This window comes from Mytilus trossulus, chromosome 4, assembly GCF_036588685.1.
Source record: "Mytilus trossulus isolate FHL-02 chromosome 4, PNRI_Mtr1.1.1.hap1, whole genome shotgun sequence".
In the NCBI taxonomy this organism is placed as follows: domain Eukaryota; kingdom Metazoa; phylum Mollusca; class Bivalvia; order Mytilida; family Mytilidae; genus Mytilus; species Mytilus trossulus.
In genome coordinates, this window is record NC_086376.1 from 5582062 (window position 1) to 5602151 (window position 20090).

A 20090-nucleotide genomic window follows, 5' to 3' on the forward strand; every position below is an offset into this window, starting at 1 on the left:
TCCAAATATATATAAAAAAGTAATTAAAAATACCCCCCTCATTGTAAAGTTAATATTGATTAATCTATGGGGATGATAGTATAAATAAATCTCTGAATTGTCAAAAAAAAAGCAAAAATCATAAAAAAAATATTTATGTCTGTCAGGTTATCAATAACAAATAAACCCAATTATTAACAAAAAAAGAGATGCTACAAGTTTCACTGTAGAAAAAATCATTCAAAGTAAATGATACATATGATAAACTCAATACCCATCAATTTATTAGTTTGATGGGATGAATAAATAATAATGTTTCCAGTATGAAATAAGAAAGACATTTTTCAAGGCTGAGAAATTGGACAAATATTATGAGTAAATAACGATCTACTTAAATGTTGGAAAAGAAGAACTACGAAAGTACTACATGTACAATAATATCTTTGGTAAAAAAAGAGAAACAATTCTCCATTAGTTGTTTTTATTTGACTATCCTAACTCTCTGTCCTCATGTTCATACACAGATTTGAGTACTTCCACTGGTTTCTTTTCATTCTCCTCTAGGTATTCTCCATCTTGCATTTCATGTCTGTTATAAAGCAACGTTCTGAATCCATATTCACTGAGGCCTAGGTCAGAGGATAATAGTTTCTGCCAGTCAATGTTGAAATTCATTAGTGCTTCCTAAAACAACACAAATTATTTCATATAACATTCTTTAATAATTGAGAGTGATTTTTGCTCTCTGCTCACACAAAACAGCTACATTTTAGACTTTTAACATGCAAAGTTTATAGAACCACTATTGTCTGGTGTTAATCTGTTCTTGATTTGTGATTTTACCTTTCATCTTTTCAATTTACGTGTGTTATACTTGTAACCACTTTACAACATTTATTTTATTCAGTTTGATATTAGAAAGTACCACATCAACTTTTTTATTAACTGAATAAAGGACAAATATAGATGTATATTTGGTTTAAATTTCTTCAGCCAATTTAAATGACTCCTTAGTCCTTACCATTTATATATTATTTTGAGGTGTGAGACTTTTTGCATTTGATGAACACAGCAATAATAAGATAAGCAAAACTTGCTATATAGAATTTCTTTTCATATATTGGTAATCTATAAGTGCAAATTTGTATTTCATGTTTTCCTCTGTACATACACACTATGGTACATTTTCTTTCAAATTAAAATATTTTTGAAATATTCTTGGCTAACAATTGCAATATTTCAAAGAAAATGTTTCATTATGAAACCATAAACATATTGTGACATAAATGAACATATTTTCGATCTTAACATTATTTTGCTCAAGAAAATGTTTTCATAATGAAACCATATTAATTTCTGCAATTGTGACTTACATGATCAAATTTCCGATTTCCTATCAACTCAAATTCTAGGGTTGGATCAAACTTTGGTGTTGTAGGTGAATCAGTGGAAATGGTAAAGTTCTCAGGAATGTTTAGAGTCTTAGGAAGAGAATTCTGTATGTCCAGGTGTTTCTCCAGCCACAGGAAGTTGTTAGCTATTATATTATATAAACATCTCAGATCTGATGCACCTGGAAAAAACATACAATAAATTAGGTCATTAGTTTTCTTGTTTGAATAATTTTTCATTTGTCATTTTTTGGGTCTTTTATATGTATGCTCATTGTTGAAGGCCTTACAGTGATTTATCGTTGTTGACCTCTATACCATTTTGTCTCTGGTGGAAAAAGGTCTCACTGGCAAACACACCATATCCTTATTATTTTGATATATACAATAACTTAGATTAAGAAATATTTCTTTTTTTATTTCATTTACACCAGAAACCATTCCTATTTGAGATGGTTTGCCATGTGATAAATCCTTTTTTTTTAATATCAAGAGTAGTTGTTTACATTTTCTGTTATGCATTAATTATTAGAAGCTCTTCTTGAATAAGATTCTGATTAACTCACAAACCAATTGGTTAATACATGTAAGGATCCCTATATCATATTTTATTTTCACATCTATACGTTATAACTTTTAATGTTTTGCAATGTGTAAGCAAAAAAAATTAAATAAACGACACCATATCAAAGTCATTTGCTTCATATTTTTTATAAGCGTCATGAAAATTAATTCACAAGTAAAAAGACATAGCATTAAATGTACAGCTAGAACTATAAATGAACAATGGAACACATGCACACAAAAACAATTCATTTACTATATGCTTCAATATGCAGGGACAAATGTATTCAAGCCGTTTAACCAGTTTTAAGTATTTACCTATAGATGTATCTAGAATATTACTGGCACACACTGAAAATAACTGTGCTTTAAATTCATTAGTAGCTGCCTCCAACACTGATGATGAGGGTATCTCAAATATCCTATGAGGAAAAATATAGTATTTATCATTTAAGTTTGATAACATCTAAAACCAATTTTAGTTCATAACATTCATATCTACAAATAATAAAGGATCTCTGATATTAAAACACAGTGAATTATAATTCTCTAGGGAAAAGACAAATTATTGTAACTAAAATTTTTTTTTTTATATGGATGCATTTTCAATGGCTGCTTATTATGTTTCCAAACACCCAGATCTTATTAGCAAAGTATAGTTTTACTCTATACTGATTGTTTTATTTTCCTTTCTTGTTATAAATTCCAGTAAGAAAGTAAGAAAGGCATACATGAACAAGTAACTTAGCCTTCCTTTAATAGTGAACAAGATAGCAGACATTACAATCGTTGAATCTCGAATGTACACAAAAGTGCTTTTGTACTTGTATTGTATTGACATAGGTTGGTTTAATTAAAGATTTAATTTTTGCATTTTTAATTCTGTTGATAAATTTTATTGTCAAATGTAAATGACCATAACATCTTACTGTGGATTCATTATTATTTGTTGGATACCAATTGTTGTGGGTTTCGTGGGGGCAGGTGAACCATGAAATAAGATGTTCAGTGAAATTCAAATTTTTATACAGTTGATCTAGCCTTAGGCAGGACCACAAAATCACATATCCACTAAAATACAGTTATTGCAAATTGCCAATCCATAAAAGTTGGTACCCACGAAAATAAATGAATCCACAGTAATGCATAAATATCAATTACGGACAGAGAAAAAGTCCATGCATGTTTAGCAGAATAAAAAACTTTTTTCTCAAGTTTCAATGGCTAAAAAAGATTGTGTACTATGCATGTGTCCATTTTATACACACCAAAAGATGGTACTGTGGATAAATTATTATGATTATTGAATACTTACTCTGTATTAAAGAAACTGCCAAGATATGTTACTTTCTCAAGAGCTAATTCTTTGTTTTCTTTACAAAACTTTCCTCCAAGTTTTGGGGTACTGCTACTTTTAGCTGTCAAATAAACAAGTACATATGTAAAAAGAGGCATATTTCAAACCCATGAGTCAAAATTAAACTACAAACCCATGGCAAAATAGTGAGAGACCAAACTAAATACTGAGCAACACAAACCCTACCAAAAAATAAATATATTTTAGTTGCATCCGAACAGTAAGCAGTAAATTATGTATTCCAGATTTTGAACACTGTTCTGTTTTAATATATTGATTTCAGATCTGTTTTCATCTTGAAGACTTTGATAATAAAACAAGGAGTATAGAGTTGTATTATAGATTATAAGTATGATATGAATCCTCATAAAAATAATTTTGGCCCATCCGGATAGCCAATGTTTTCTGAAAATGAAAATTCACTAAAAAAATTAGGCCAAAATCAGACGAGATAAGGAGTTATTATTCATAAAAAAATCAGTAATAATTGTGTGATCAATGTGGTTCTAACATTCACATTTCCTGAAATCCTTTCTTCTGTAGTTTAAAAATTGTGATTAGTAATGATATCACATATTTTTTTTAATTTTCAATGCATAAAAACAGAGAAAATACTGTAAACCAGCTTATTTAAGCACATTCTTTATTTGTCGTTAATTTTTTTATCCAACTTAGTGCTGATTTATTTTTGCAATCATCTCATTTTCGTGATATAATTATATAAAGGTTGATCCAGTTTCCACATATACTGTACAAATTTGGCTGGCTTTTTTTAATCACAAAGTGAAAATTAGTTGGATGACAGTAAGTCCTAAAACTGATCTTTTCCTTCAACAGAGAATACTGCAGATCTGTAACCAATAATAATGCACTTAATTTCATTGCAACTTTTAATCTTCATGGGGTGAAAAAAGTCGGAAAACAAATGACTGAGGTCTACTTTTAAGAAGGAGGAGGACCTCTAAAGGTTTAATTACAAATGCCTCCATGATCCCATCCTTATCTAGTGGGGAAAAAACATATGTTGTATCTTCTTATGGATGTGTAATTAGACCTCTACAGTATTTTGTACTCATTCAGCCAATAAGATAAGGAAGTTGTTGAAAGAAATGTTTATACCTTTTGTGCTAACCAGGACATAGTAGATACATTCTGCTAATGTTGTCAGATGTTCTTCTTGACTCTCAGTTGGTGATACTCCTGTCGTTCTTTCAATAAAATTCTTATCCATTAAAGCAGATCTCAAACACATAGCCAAAACCTAGAAGTTAAAAAAATCTATATGTATTTCACATTATAAAAACACATTTTTATCAAACTAACTACAAATGTACAACTACAATTATTTGATTTATCATTAAAGCTTTGAAACATGTGTGTGGGGCAAACCATGAAATCCAGATATTTTTTTAAACTACCTTTAGAAAGAATAACAATAGTTCTAACTAACCAATCAAATCATAGGCCAGGTAACAAATGAATGACGAAAAACTTGTTTGAAATGTTAGCTACTATATTTACAATAGAACTCTAATAAAATTGATGGTTTACCGAACAAACAAGCAAACCTAACTTTGATGCTTGAAATACACACTCATGTACGTGTATATCAGCCTTTTATCTATACCAAATAAGTGTTATTTTTTATATACTAAGCTGATGAAATATGGCTTTGAATACAATAGTCTAGGCCTACCTTAGACCAGCACATTATTTCTCAGTGTTGTGATACCATAAGAATAGCATTTTTTTTACCAGAATTTTTATGAGGAATATAGATAAAAAGATCCATATAAGATATATTTTTAGATCAGTATTTTTATACAATAACCCACAAGCCCTTGTATGCAATGTTCCTATACCACATTGTGATCTATGAACATGTCTTCCAACAGGCACTTTGAAATACTTCACAGTTTGGGTACCATTAGCTAAGATCAATCTCTAAACTAACCTTCAGACCAGCACTTTGATGAGGTGTCTTAATCCCATTAGAAGAACATCTTTCTTGTATCATTTTCAGTAAGATACAAAGAGATGTAGGTAGTACAAATATATCTTCTGTAATTTGTCCAAGAAGTAAAGTCAGACAGGTATCAATCAACTCCTTTGTAGCTAAAATAGAGAAAAAGAAAAAGTTTGAATTACATGTAATGCTGAAAAAGTATACCCCCACTTATTATAACATAAGTAAGTAAAGTAATGCATGTTTACACAGTTTAGTATGCAGAACAGCTTAACCTATGAGAGGAGAGCATTAGGGATTTTGAATTTCATGTAATCATAATAATTTAAGGAAAAAATAAAACAAATCAGGACTTCACGTGTGGAAGGGTACATAAAATTGAGAATGGAAATGGGGAATATGTGAAAGAGACAACAACCCGACCAAAGAGCAGATAACAACTGAAGGTCATGGATGGGTCTTCAATGCAGCAAGAAAATCCCGCACATATCTGTTTAAGATTTGACTGTACAGATTAACAATCATTACTTATTAGGAAGTAAAGTCTTTCCATAGTCATTTCATCTATAATATAAAATGTTTAAATGCGAAAATAGGTTTAAACCCAGGAACAAAAAATTGTCTCTTCATAAAATGTATTCTTCTTACAGTATAACATTGATTATTTGTATTTACATACCATCTCCTTTCTTTGGCTTTGAGGTAGTATTTGTATGTGGTTGACAGCCACAAGGAAGATCAGCTATTACTGACATGATTGGTCGAATGTTTGGTTTTGGATGGGTCTCAGTTAAAATATGTTCCAACAATGGCTGCAAGACTCTGTAAGAATAGATCATAAAATATAAAATGAGTGAAATCAATTGTTTTTCACTAAACCAGGATCAGATGGGTATCTTATAAAATAAAATCTTATATTGATTGACTGCTAAGCCTCTATTGTTATAGCAGCATTACATTCATCATAAGCAATTGAGTTGCTTGCCTATTAGCAACCAGATATATAGTTTCAACTCTAATTGTTGATCATTGTTGGTGAATGGAAATATACTAACCAGGCAATAAGGAAGTAGGCAAGTGTTAGGTTTGGCTAACCAATTCAGTGGACAATCTTGATCTTAAAGTCAGGCAGACCACAGAAATATTTCAAGATACCCTTTCTTCAACTCCAGCAAAACAAGAATTTTGACAGACCAAGGGAAGCAGCTCTTGTTCAGCCTGGTATAGCTAAAATAAATCTGAATGAATATTGGAAGGGGATCGATATTCTAGTCTCAAATCCATGTATTTGTATGTTATGGTCTTTTAGAAGTCTTCAAGTCCATTGTGTTCAAAAAAATGAGAGTGAACTGTTTTGATTTTTTTAATATGTTCATATACGCCAAGTGCAGAACATCTTCATGTATGTAATAAACAGGAACTAGATAACTGACTGATTTGGAAATGTCACATGGTTTCCTTACCAACATGAAGTTTTGTACAAATATAGCTTTGTTTTCAGTTGCGTAGAAAAATGTGACAGATTTTTGGAAGTCATTTATTTTATGAATTGTTTTTATTATCAAGATTTTTCTTGGTTGTCTTACCACAGCTTTTATCAAACATACCTCAGTACAAATGGTTCCATAAGTTCAAACAATGACTCCATCCAAACTGGAATCTGTCAAAGAGAAAAGTACCTTAAAATTATGTCTAATGACATAAGATCATTTTAGGAGAAAGATTATAAAAACACAACTTGAACTGAATCTAGATTTATAATGACAAACAAACACATAATGGGAATGAGGTTTATCTGTTTTTATTCTTTATATATTTTATTTAATTCAGTTAAAACATATATAAAGAATTTTTAAGTCCTCATCAAAATTTTTAACCATTACCCATACTTGCATTCATTTAGGTTTACATGGTTTGAAAATGTCACTGAAAGTTTAAATTCTATACATGGTTTCTCTTGCAATCACTTATACTTACAATGAAATCTTTCCCTGGCATTGTTTTTGGTTCAAACACTTTCCAGTCATTACATCTAAAATTTAAGATCATAAATACCACTATTAAATATAGTCTTTCATTTTATCATTTTTTTGTGAACATCCCTACACTCTGGTATTTCTTCACATATTATGTTCTATGGCTGACATTCAACATTTAATTTTATATTTTCCTAGAGAGCTACACTGTCTTACTATGCTCAGCTCTTTGTTAAAATCCTACATTAGAGATTGCTAAAATGTTTAACCTGACATCAATAAGTCTGCCATGCTATGATCCACTTTTTGCTATCTTGCTACAAGAAAGAAAAACTACATTTTTTATTCTGCAGAAAGGGTGAAACCCCTTTGGATTTTATTCACCCTCTATGGTTTGTAGGGGATCAGTAGTTCACCTATAAAGAAATTATCCCACTCTGGACTTTTTCTGCTGGGTTTTGTTGAAAAATAAACAATGAAACCCAACAACATTAATAGATGACGTAAATAATAACACGTAAAAAAAAACCTTTGAAATTTACTAACTCCCTACAGTCTCATAGGGGGAAACCCATGAGGGCGTTAAACCAATCACAACGTGATAATTTACCTGCAATGCGATAACATAAAGTAGATAATTTACAATAAAATGCCACGGAAAACTTGACTGTTATTTTAACTGTTTATCATATTTTAATAACATGTTTTGTTGTCAAATACTTTAATACCATACTACATGGTACAAGTTTTCTTCCTAGTTTAAGGTTGTACGATGACCTGTTGTTGATCTCATAATTTTCAATTGACCTTTAATACAAGGTTGTTTTTTAATCTATTAAATCATACCAAACTACCTTATTTTCATGCAAACTAACCTGTCAATAACAGGTAACATTGTCTTAGCCACTGCATCAGGAAAGTGAGGACATTCTGATAAGACCCTGGTCATACACTGGAATGTTTTCTTCACATTTTCCATGGACCCAGTCACAGTATGTCCATCTTCTCCAGCCACACACTGTGTCAAAACTAAGATGGCTAAGGTATAATCTTTCATCACCAATGACTAAAAGTGACAAAAAATACAATTTGGTCTTCATCATAATAATTTTTTACCATTTTGAAAATATCCCCATTTCCATTCTCAATTTAGTATTCTACTAATTTTATGAAATTTATATAAATTTTTGAAGATTTTTTTTTTATCTTTAATGATGGCTATATCAACTAGGCTCTCAATCATCAAATTTTGGAAACAAAACAAATTTCCCCTCTATTCCCTGAAGAATTTCTGAATTATAGCTTCATTCAAAAGAAATCAATATTTTAAAAAAAGTCATTGCTTGTCCTTCAATTTAAAGGAAAATAAAAATGAAATTTATACATGTATAGTTATATTATTTCTTGGTCCTGAAAACAAGTTTTGATGAATAAAACTTTAAATAACCATTGCTCTAACCTTCGGTAATTTGTACAAAACATAAGTTTTTTCTATTCCAAATTAATGAAAAACATTGTTGAAGTCACTGAGTAGCAACTTTGAATTAGCCAATTATCAATAGAGTTAACAGGGCTCACGCTACCAGGCGACTTGGGTGAAGAAGTCGCTTTCCTGATTGACCCCCAAAAGCGAAAACAAGTAGCCCTGTTGTTTACGATACTCGCTTTCAGTCGCTTCCGTCATCGGACATTTTCAATTTTACCAAGTTGATGAAACATCAATTTTTTATTGATAATTAAAGAAATTTAGACATAAACGGTTCACTATATATCTTAGGGAAAGAGGTTGAAGCATTGTCTTTGCAGTGTGTAGCAGGTCATTTGAAAAATAATACAACTTTTTATCACTTCCTGCATTTCCGCAAGTTCTGGTGCTTGTTACTCAAAAAACGTATATCAACCTAAATTTCGGCGGCAAAATAGGTTTGTTTCTTCATTTAAACATGACAAAAGTTGCCTCCAGTAAATGTTTAATCCATTTATTGCATTAAAAACGTCATGTTCCTTTCCAATTATCTTGTCAAACATCGTTTATTTTTGTAAATTTTCTTGCATTCATTCGCCATTAACCGATTTCTAAACTACGGATCTGAACCAGACCAGTTGGCCCGAGAACACAGTTATTTCGTAGTGCATTTCTTTTAGACAATAAATTCAAATTAAAAAAATCGCACCTGCTCTTTCTCAAAAAGCTTTTTACAGTGTAGTGTACTACCAGTGAGACAAATAATATCAAAATTATAGAAACGTCTACCAGCTCTACCTCAAAATATTGATAATTCTGTGTTAAGGGGGTGTAAAATTCAGTTTGACAGCTTCAGACGTGATAAAATTTGACCTTTTAGAACTGGACCGATTCACTACTTAACATAAAGATTCAGCACCAAAATTTTTTTGACATGTAATTACATCCCCCAACTTAATATTTCATGCATTTAATATCAAGAAATAAATTGGGAAGGTATATCAAATAAAACATGCAAGTTATACACTGTTTACACTAGGGACTATATTCGTAGACAACGAAAACCAAAGGACGATAACTGTGTCCTTGGGCCTAAGAGGACAGAAAGACTTGACCAATCTTTATAAAACTTTGCATAAACTAAGCTTAGACAATAATGAGATAGTTTGCCAAGTTTCATGGCCATATGTCATATATAAGAGAAACTGGGGTCATTTTAGTATTGACATTTGGATGTTTATTTTTGACGTATAAATTAAATATGATCAATTGTCAAGATTTTGGCCTAAAAATTTTTAATTTTGCTAAAATTTCCTTTTTAAATGCTCTTGAATATTAAATATTAAGTATTAAAAGCATCTGCACACTCATTTTATTTATCAGATGTATTGTAATTATTCCAAAGTCAAATTTATATGAGCCTATGCCTGAAAATGGAGATTTTCCTATTTAGGGACGCTTTATATAAATATGCATTTTTCTCAGCCAATTTGAAGTTTTTTAAGTTTTTTAAGCCTAAATTATTCTTTTATATATATTAAATGTACTTTAAATGTATAGAAAAGTTACAAAAAGTATACCACATGGGTATAAAATGGTCTTGGGCCATGTAGTTCTGAGAATTATTTAGAGTCAATTTAGGCGGTAGTCCATATTGACATATAAAAATGCACACAGAAGCTATCAGAAGTGAAAATGTGTTACTTTTTGCTGATTTCTATGCTAAGGTGTTATGATACAAGAAGTCTAATTGCAAAAGGACTCTTGCATTTAAATTTTTTAAAAGACAATATGGTCTGACGGCTGTTTTTTTCACTTTTCAATGGAAAACTTGCATTTAGTTTTAGTCTCAATAGGCATAAATTTGGACCACTTACTATCATACAGGGAAAAAAATATGGTAGCCTATAAAGGAGTAAGGTGTACTGTATAAAGTAAAGTGCTTCTTTTACAGATTTAGTGAAATATTTGTGATGGACTACAGATTTGATGTACAAAGCGCTTCACATTTTACATACATCAATTAGGCCGTTTAACCAGGGCCATGAATATAAAATATGCTGAACTTTTTTTCTGTGATAATCTACTTTTCTCTTTATTCAGAGTTCACAAATGGTTAATTAAATTTGATTTAAGCATAGAAACACAAATATCAGGAACAAAAAAGCTGTCAGATTTAAATTCAGCATGCCTCTTAGGCATAAAATGTAAACTGCTTTAAAATGCTTATTATAGCTGTAGAATGCCAAAATGGTACATTTTAACAGAATTTCTGTAAACCAAAGATGTAAATCCTTTACTTTGATTGAGTTTGACAAATTGAAACCAGCAAATCATTCAGGAAAGTTGCCAAAGTACAGAATCTAGATTTCAGGAATCCATCTCTTAGGCCCGAGAACACAGTTATTTCGTAGTGCATTTCTTTTAGACAATAAATTCAAATTAAAAAAATCGCACCTGCTCTTTCTCAAAAAGCTTTTTACAATGTAGTGTACTACCAGTGAGATAAATAATATCAAATTTATAGAAACGTCTACCAGCTCTAACTCAAAATATTGACAATTCTGTGTTAAGGGGGTGTAAAATTCAGTTTGACAGCTTCAGACGTGATAAAATTTGACCTTTTAGAACTGGACCAATTCACTACTTAACATAAAGATTCAGCACCAAATTTTTTTTGACATGTAATAACATCCCCCAACTTAATATTTCATGCATTTAATATCAAGAAATAAATTGGGAAGGTATATCAAATAAAACATGCAAGTTATACACTGTTTACACTAGGGACTATATTCGTAGACAACGAAAACCAAAGGACGATAACTGTGTCCTTGGGCCAGTTATGACAGAAATCCCTACCTTTACAATAATTTCTACAGACGCACAGATGGAACAGCTGACAGAAGAAAATTGATCCCAACGGGAAAAAATATGTATTCCACACGCATTAATAGACTTTTGGTTACATCTAATTGATTGGTTTATTTAATTCCCTATATTTTTATGGATTGTTTCAAACTATTGATTAAAGTTGCTTAACTCTGAGACTTTTATACTAATATCAATACATTATGGCCCAGCTTAATAACTTTTATATTTTTTGATGAGAAACACTGAATTTCATACACAAGACAGTTTTTAATTAAATTGTAATTGATATATTATAATTTTTTACATTTTTTAAAATAAAAAAATAATTTTTTTAGTGCTAGATATTAAATATTTAGTTGGTAGTTTTTCACAAGAACCTTAGTGAAACTTAAACAACTTTTAATTTGAAATGTTACTTTAATTGTTTACTCAGATATGAATTGAACAATATAAAAAGAACATTATTTACATATGATCCTTTATTCTATAGTAAAATCCAAACATTGTAGCACACCACACGAATGAGTACTTCTCTTTCAAATCTCACCACTTCTCCCTATCAGTTTCAAAAAGAGAAGTCACTTCTCCCTATAATTCTGAAGTAGTGTGAGCCCTGGTTTACATCAGTGCTAGTAAATCTAACACCTTGTAATAGAGTTTTAAAATTATAATATTTACATACAAGTGTGACATTCGTTTCGTTTTTGTTTAATATACCTGAAGTGTCATTGCCCAATCTATTTCTGGTTGAGTAAGTAATAATTTACATTGTATGTATACTGCAGTGGTTGTCTGCATAACATCATATCTGAAAATATAAAAAAAAACAACAATAAGATTTTTTAACATATTTTTTTACATATCATTTTCTTTTCGAGAAATATTTGAAAAGGAGGGGAAGTAGTTACTTTTTCCATAACTTAACTGGCCATGTTTGTCACTAAATTAGACAATCCACATTTTACAAATACTGTACATGAATTCAATTAATCCAAATTCAGCAAACAACATGCTCTCATGGTCTTTAAATCTACTGTTTCAATTCAATTGTTGGATGTCTAAAGATTACATAAACATAGGTCTGTTATTCAAAGCAGTGATACATACAGTTTTGAAGATAACAGTCTGTTAATTGATGACATTTTCTATTCTATATGCTGGATTTTCAATACTAATTCCTCACTGAAGTGTACCTTATTTATTTCTTAAGTTCACTACAGTGGCTTTCTCATTTTAAAATAAGTCTCTGCAAAAGTAAATTCTTTTCTTGTAATACATTTGTGTGTCAAATATTTTGTTTTGAACATCACTGATGAAGTTTGATTGTTTGACCTTCCTGAAGTTGATAAATATTTTGCCAGTAATGTTACAGTGACTTGACTTTTAGTGTTGCTATCCACCAATTGCAACTCATTCAAAATTTTGACCAAATTGCAATTTGTTTTATAAAATCAAATTGTTCAACTGGTCAGAAATTTTAACCAACTGCTATAGAAAACCACAGCCAAGTCATGAAAGTGCAAGGTGATATTTTATTTTATCACCTTGCACTTTCACATTTTGACTGAACAATTTGTTCAATATTCTGACCAGTTGAACAATTTGGTTTAATAAAACAAATTGCAATTTGGTCAAAATTTTGAATGAGTTGCAATTGGTGGATAGCAACACTAACAGTCAAGTCACTGTAAGCTAATCTAGAAATGAAATGTAGTGAGGAATGTGGTAAAAATTTAAGTATTTGCTTTCAAAAAAGCTATCCAATTGACCACAAACCACCTCCTTTTGCATTATCCAAAGCAGTGGGTAACACTTCCTTCAGCACTCCCTATATCATCAAAACACTTACTGTTTTAAACCTTTTTGGAAAATTCCTGGCTGTATCCATGACAACCAGTCAGTATTTGTGCCTGCTGTGTTGGCCACTGGAGAAAACTGACCACCTCTCTGAGTCTTTTCCATATATCCTTTCTTAAATTCTCTATAAGGAAAATCATATGTGAAGTTATCTCAATTACCAATAAATTTAGACATGTTCAAGAATTAAATGCATGGAGCGATGTGAGTCATTTCTTTAAAAGACAGCAACCCCTCCAAAAAATTAAACTTTTCATTTGAAATATTGTTCTTACACTTATTTATTAAGTAAAACGCAACCACATTTGATTCATTAGAGTTCCCCCTACACTCCTAAAATGACGACTTCAAGTTTAATTTTCTGGATATAAAACTTTCAACTCTCGATACAAACAAACTATCACAATACAGCTTGATAGCACCTGAACTGTAAAAGGTTGCTTGTGCCAACTAAAATTAACCCCTCCTGTAAGAATTACCTATAAAGAATTTCCAGTGGTGAGCTGACAATAGCCATGGTTGATAGTAATGTTGTACATAGGTTCTGTATGTTGTAGTGGGGGATATGTGAATCACCAACATCCAATATCTGGTACAATGATCGACATGAATGAAATAACATCTCCACTGTACATAACAAAACAGTTATAATATCACATCTGAAAATTAAATCAATTTAGATGTTATAACTTATACATGGTGTTCAATCTTCATTACAAATGCTATATAATATTAGAAGTCAAATATCTTATAAAGGTTTTTATACAAGAATGTGTCCATATTACATGGATGCCCCACTAGCACTATCAAATTTGTTCAGTGGACCATGAAATTGGGGTCAAAACTCTAATTTAAATTAAAATTAGAAAGATCATATTATAAGGAACATGTGCAATAAGTTTCAAGTTGATTGGAATTCAAACTTCATCAATAAATGCCTCGACTAAAAACTTTCACCTGAAAAACTTTAAACCTGAAGAGGCACAGACCAACAAACAGATGGATAAAAAAATGGATGAATATTTTAAAAAATTGCCATACAGATACATTTTTTCAGGTATTTTAGGAAATAGCCAACTCTTCCCACAAACCCCTTAATCCCAAAACTATAAATATAATATGAAAAATTCAGAATTTCTATAGCTATCTTTGGAATACCTGAACTGAGGAATGCGTTTATAGGAAGGCTGAACATGAGCATATCTCTGTCCCAATATCTGTAATGATTCCTGTAAAATTTCACCAAATATTTTCTGACCGAGTCTTGGTGGGCACATAGTCCATAAATCATACTGAAGACCTCTCATATGATAATTCCACATCTGTATAGGATAGGAACATCTCTCTCCCTTTAATGCAAAGAGTAAATGAGAATGAAAACAATTCACAACAATCGATCACAGCATTTTCACTAAAGTTTTATATTCATAAAGTTTATATCAATCATAACTAGCAACATTGCTTAATTTCTATAACAGCAGTACCGGTTCGCTTTTTAAACTAAAGTGACTTTGAGTGTTACCATTGTATTTTTTAAATAGACCCATTGGATATGAATTAGGACTGTTCATTTGAAATTATAGCATCACTTTAAAAATACTTTCTAGAAACCAGATGCTCCGCAGGGCGTAGCTTTATACGACCGCAGAGGTTGAACCCTGAACGGTTGGGGCAAGTATGGACACAACATTCAAGCTGGATTCAGCTCTAAATTTGGATTGTGATTAAATAGTTGACACAGCATAGGTTTCTGACACAGAATGAATGTGTTCTAATGAACTTAAAATTTTGGTTTTCTCTTAGAGCAATTCACTATGCTGTTGAATATTAATCCTCTCAAAAAAATGTTTGAAGAAATTTTCTTTTTATCATGAAATTTCAAATGACAAAAATTGAACCCAATTTTTTAATCACATCCCCCTTTCCCTTATTCCAAAACTAATCTCAATTAAAATATTCTAATGGAGTTTGCAACAATAACTACTCATTTAAATACATCATAAAATATTAAGATGTAAAAAAACTGCTTGTTATCACTGAATGGTAAAGATTATTTAAATTTATCAGTTGGTAGTAAAAAGTGAATATACATTGTATATTGTATATAACAAAGATTTAAGTTGATTCTGGACAAAGAAAGATAACTCCAATTAAAACCAGATGCTCCGCAGGGCGTAGCTTTATACGACCGCAGAGGTTGAACCCTGAACGGTTGGGGCAAGTATGGACACAACATTCAAGCTGGATTCAGCTCTAAATTTGGATTGCGATTAAATAGTTGACACAGCATAGGTTTCTGACACAGAATGAATGTGTTCTAATGAACTTAAAATTTTGGTTTTCTCTTAGAGCAATTCACTATGCTGTTGAATATTAATCCTCTCAAAAAAATGTTTGAAGGAATTTTCTTTTTATTTATGAAATTTCAAATGAGAAAAATGGAACCCAATTTTTTTAATCACATCCCCCTTTCCCTTATTCCAAAACTAATCTCAATTAAAATTTTCTAATGGAGTTTGCAACAATAACTACTCATTTAAATACATCATAAAATATTAAGATGTAAAAAAACTGCTTGTTATCACTGAATGGTAAAGATTATTTAAATTTATCAGTTGGTAGTAAAAAGTGAATATACATTGTATATTGTATATAACAAAGATTTAAGTTGATTCTGGACAAAGAAAGATAACTCCAATTAAAACCAGATGCTCCGCAGGGCGTAGCTTTATACGACCGCAGAGGTTGAACCCTGAACGGTTGGGGCAAGTATGGACACAACATTCAAGCTGGATTCAGCTCTAAATTTGGATTGCGATTAAATAGTTGACACAGCATAGGTTTCTGACACAGAATGAATGTGTTCTAATGAACTTAAAATTTTGGTTTTCTCTTAGAGCAATTCACTATGCTGTTGAATATTAATCCTCTCAAAAAAATGTTTGAAGGAATTTTCTTTTTATTTATGAAATTTCAAATGAGAAAAATGGAACCCAATTTTTTTAATCACATCCCCCTTTCCCTTATTCCAAAACTAATCTCAATTAAAATTTTCTAATGGAGTTTGCAACAATAACTACTCATTTAAATACATCATAAAATATTAAGATGTAAAAAAACTGCTTGTTATCACTGAATGGTAAAGATTATTTAAATTTATCAGTTGGTAGTAAAAAGTGAATATACATTGTATATTGTATATAACAAAGATTTAAGTTGATTCTGGACAAAGAAAGATAACTCCAATTAAAAAAAAATCTTGCAATAAGATATTTCTTGCTTACTATTCTGGACAAAGAAAGATAACTCTAATTAAAAAAAAAAATCCTATTTCACAATATTGTGAAATTAGATATTTCTTGCCATTGCACAATACTGTGCAGTTGAAAAGACTTGCTATTGCACAATACTTAATATAATAATTTTAGATCCTGATTAGGACCAACTTGAAAACTGGGCCCATAATCAAAAATCTAAGTACATGTTTAGATTCAGCATATCAAAGAGGCCCAAGAATTTAATTTTTGTTAAAATCAAACTTAAGTTTAATTATGGACCCTTTAGACCTTAATGTAGGCCAATTTGAAAACGGGACCAAAAATGAAGAATCTACATACACAGTTAGATTTGGCATATCAAAGAACCCCATTTATTCAATTTTTGATATAATCAAATAAAGTTGAATTTTGGACCCAGATTTGGACCAACTTGAAAACTGGGCCAATAATCAAGAATCTAAGTACATTTTTAGATTCAACATATCAAAGAACACAACCGATTCATTTTTTGTCAAAATCAAACTAAGTTTAATTTTGGACCCTTTGGACCTTAATGTAGACCAATTTGAAAACATGACCAAAAGTTAAGAATCTACATACACAGTTAGATATGGCATATCAAAGAACCCCAATTATTCAATTTTGATGAAATCAAACAAAGTTTAATTTTGGACCCTTTGGGCCCCTAATTCCTAAACTGTTGGGACCAAAACTCCCAAAATTAATACAAACCTTCCTTTTATGGTCATAAACCTTGTGTATAAATTTCATAGATTTCTATTTACTTATACTAACGTTAAAGTGCGAAAACCAAGAAAAATGCTTATTTGGGCCTTTTTTGGCCCCTAATTCCTAAACTGTTGGGACCTAAACTCCCATAATCAATACCAATCTTCCTTTTGTGGTCATAAACATAGTGTTTAAATTTCATTGATTTCTATTTACTTAAACTAAAGTTATTGTGCAAAAACCAAGAATAATGCTTATTTGGGCCCTTTTTTGGCCCCTAATTCCTAAACTGTTGAAACCAAAACTCCCAAAATCAATCCCAACCTTTCTTTTGTGGTCATAAACCTTGTGTCAAAATTTCATAGATTTCTATTAACTTAAACTAAAGTTATAGTGCGAAAACCAAGAAAATGCTTATTTGGGCCCTTTTTGGCCCCTAATTCCTAAAATGAGGGGACCAAAACTCCCAAAATCAATACCAACCCTCCTTTTATGGTCATAAACCTTGTGTTAAAATTTCATAGATTTCTATTCACTTTTACTAAAGTTAGAGTGCGAAAACTAAAAGTATTCGGACGACGACGACGCCAACGTGATAGCAATATACGACGAAAATTTTGAAGCGGTCGTATAAAAAGTAAGTCAGATAACACCAATAATAGTGCTAAAAAACGTCTTTAAGAAAACACTGGCTTGTATTCAGATTCTGATTTAATTCATGTATTTCATGAAACACACCATTGACAACAATGCAGGATTTATTATTGTGATTTTAGGAAACAAATTATTAAAATTTTAGGTGTAATATTTGCTTTTATGACACCCATTTATTCAGATATTTTCAAAATAAAATCATTGCAAAAATTTCAATATTTACAGTATCTTGGAAACATCAATTGCCCTGTTTATTTTACACAATCTTTCCCAATATAAAAATAATAACCTCATGGAAGTCCTTCATGTCGGCCCAGTTATAACTTTCAGCATCATGTAGTATACTCGTAGCCATATAGTTCTTATGTATCTCTATCATTAGTTTAGTGACCACATCTACAACTTCAACAAACTTCTTATATGGTTCTGCAAATATTCTCTTACTGGAATAAAAATAAAACTATCATCAAAGATGAACTCAAGAAACATTCATATTTCTCTTAAATCTTATATTACACCCAAGTTTTTTTAATCAGTAAATGATCTATGATTTATAAAATAAAAAAGGAGGGAGCAGCCACTAATCAGAAAAGTGTACTAAAAGTACAATTCATACGGCATAATGGGCTCCACATTACCCTGGATTTGCCTTTTACTTTTCAAAGGGACACAATTATTCAGGATAGTGCAGTTTATTCAGAGTTAAAATGTCCTACTTATCAAGGTCTTAGATCTTATCTTATAAAACCCTTTTATTGGAGAAAACCTTCTGTGTTTAAATATATACAATTAATGAGTTCTAATAATCTTAGAGAATCATGTAATGTGGGTAAATTTTTATTTCATACAAAAAAATTAAGATCTAACATAATGTAATTTGTTTCAGACTTTACCTAATGCTATCTAATTAAAAAAAAAAGTTCAGAAATGTTGTACGGTATCATATCAATGAAACAGAAACCCAATAACACAAATTACCAAAGGACATTTTGAGTTCAACATATAATTTCAATTAAAGACTAGTGTCTTTAAAGTTACCAATGCAAAAGCCAGGTCTAAACAGTCCAGAGTCTGCCATCAACAATAAATTCTCAAAAATAAAGAACACATGAAAGGTTTCAAATTTTATTATTTTCTAGAATCATACAGTTTTGTCTTAGATGAGTATTAAATAACATTCTTTAACGACACAATTTAAGGGAAATCATGAACACCATGTGTATGTGAAAGTAAATATTTGTGTAAGAATTCCCACACAAATATGGATACTATAAACTTAATTTAGCATTATGGGTCAATAAGATTATTTGCAGACATGGGAGAGACTCATCATACACATACCTGCTTTCTTCTGGGACCAAAACTGTCTCATAATACTGCAACTGATTTCTGACATAAGCTGCACTGGACAGAATAGCATACAGGCTTTTCATTGGAGCATTTCTAGGAATGTCACTGCATAACTGATAAAAAATAACATTAAAGTAAAAATAAATTTCTGAAACTATATGTAGATAGAACAAGAATGTGTCCACAGTAAAAAGATGCCCCACTCGCACTATCATTTTCTATGTTTACTGGACCGTGAAATTAGAATAAATTCTCTAATTTGGCATTAAAATTAGAATGATCTTATCAAAGGGAACATGTTTACTAAGTTTCAAGTTGATTGAACTTCATCAAAAACTACCTTGACCAAAAACTTTAACCTGAAGTGTAACAGACGGACGAACAAACAGACGGACAGACGGATGGACGGACGAACGAATGGACAAATGGACGCACAGACCAGAAAACATAATGCCCCTCTTCTATCGTAGGTGGGGCATAAAAAGGGGTTCATTTTGTCTTAACAAGGTTTTCTCATATTTTTTCTTAATGCAAGACACAAATTCAGTTATTTCATTTGTAAATAAGTTCTTAAAATATATTTCATCGTTAATTTTTCTAATTTAGAATTTTTAAAACTTTATGTATATTCTTGTACAGTATTCAAATGT

The 20090-nt window shown here is 30.8% G+C and overlaps 1 protein-coding gene across 2 annotated transcripts in view; it reads right to left on the reverse strand.

Moving 5' to 3' along the window:
* Window positions 1-270: 270 nt before the first annotated feature.
* LOC134714535 (uncharacterized protein KIAA0825-like) overlaps window positions 271-20090 on the reverse strand; it is a 35717-nt gene continuing 15897 nt past the window's right edge. For both annotated transcript variants that reach the window (XM_063575858.1, XM_063575857.1), the window contains 16 exons: window positions 19432-19553; window positions 18380-18533; window positions 14588-14778; window positions 13909-14088; window positions 13422-13553; window positions 12290-12380; window positions 8109-8299; window positions 7235-7289; window positions 6865-6917; window positions 5937-6079; window positions 5246-5406; window positions 4411-4552; window positions 3250-3352; window positions 2253-2356; window positions 1353-1552; window positions 271-663 (listed from right to left, as the gene is read on the reverse strand). In XM_063575858.1, coding sequence (XP_063431928.1) covers window positions 469-663; window positions 1353-1552; window positions 2253-2356; window positions 3250-3352; window positions 4411-4552; window positions 5246-5406; window positions 5937-6079; window positions 6865-6917; window positions 7235-7289; window positions 8109-8299; window positions 12290-12380; window positions 13422-13553; window positions 13909-14088; window positions 14588-14778; window positions 18380-18533; window positions 19432-19553 — 2217 coding nt within the window. In that variant the 3' untranslated portion in view covers window positions 271-468. The remainder of the gene's footprint in view (window positions 664-1352; window positions 1553-2252; window positions 2357-3249; window positions 3353-4410; window positions 4553-5245; window positions 5407-5936; window positions 6080-6864; window positions 6918-7234; window positions 7290-8108; window positions 8300-12289; window positions 12381-13421; window positions 13554-13908; window positions 14089-14587; window positions 14779-18379; window positions 18534-19431; window positions 19554-20090) is intronic.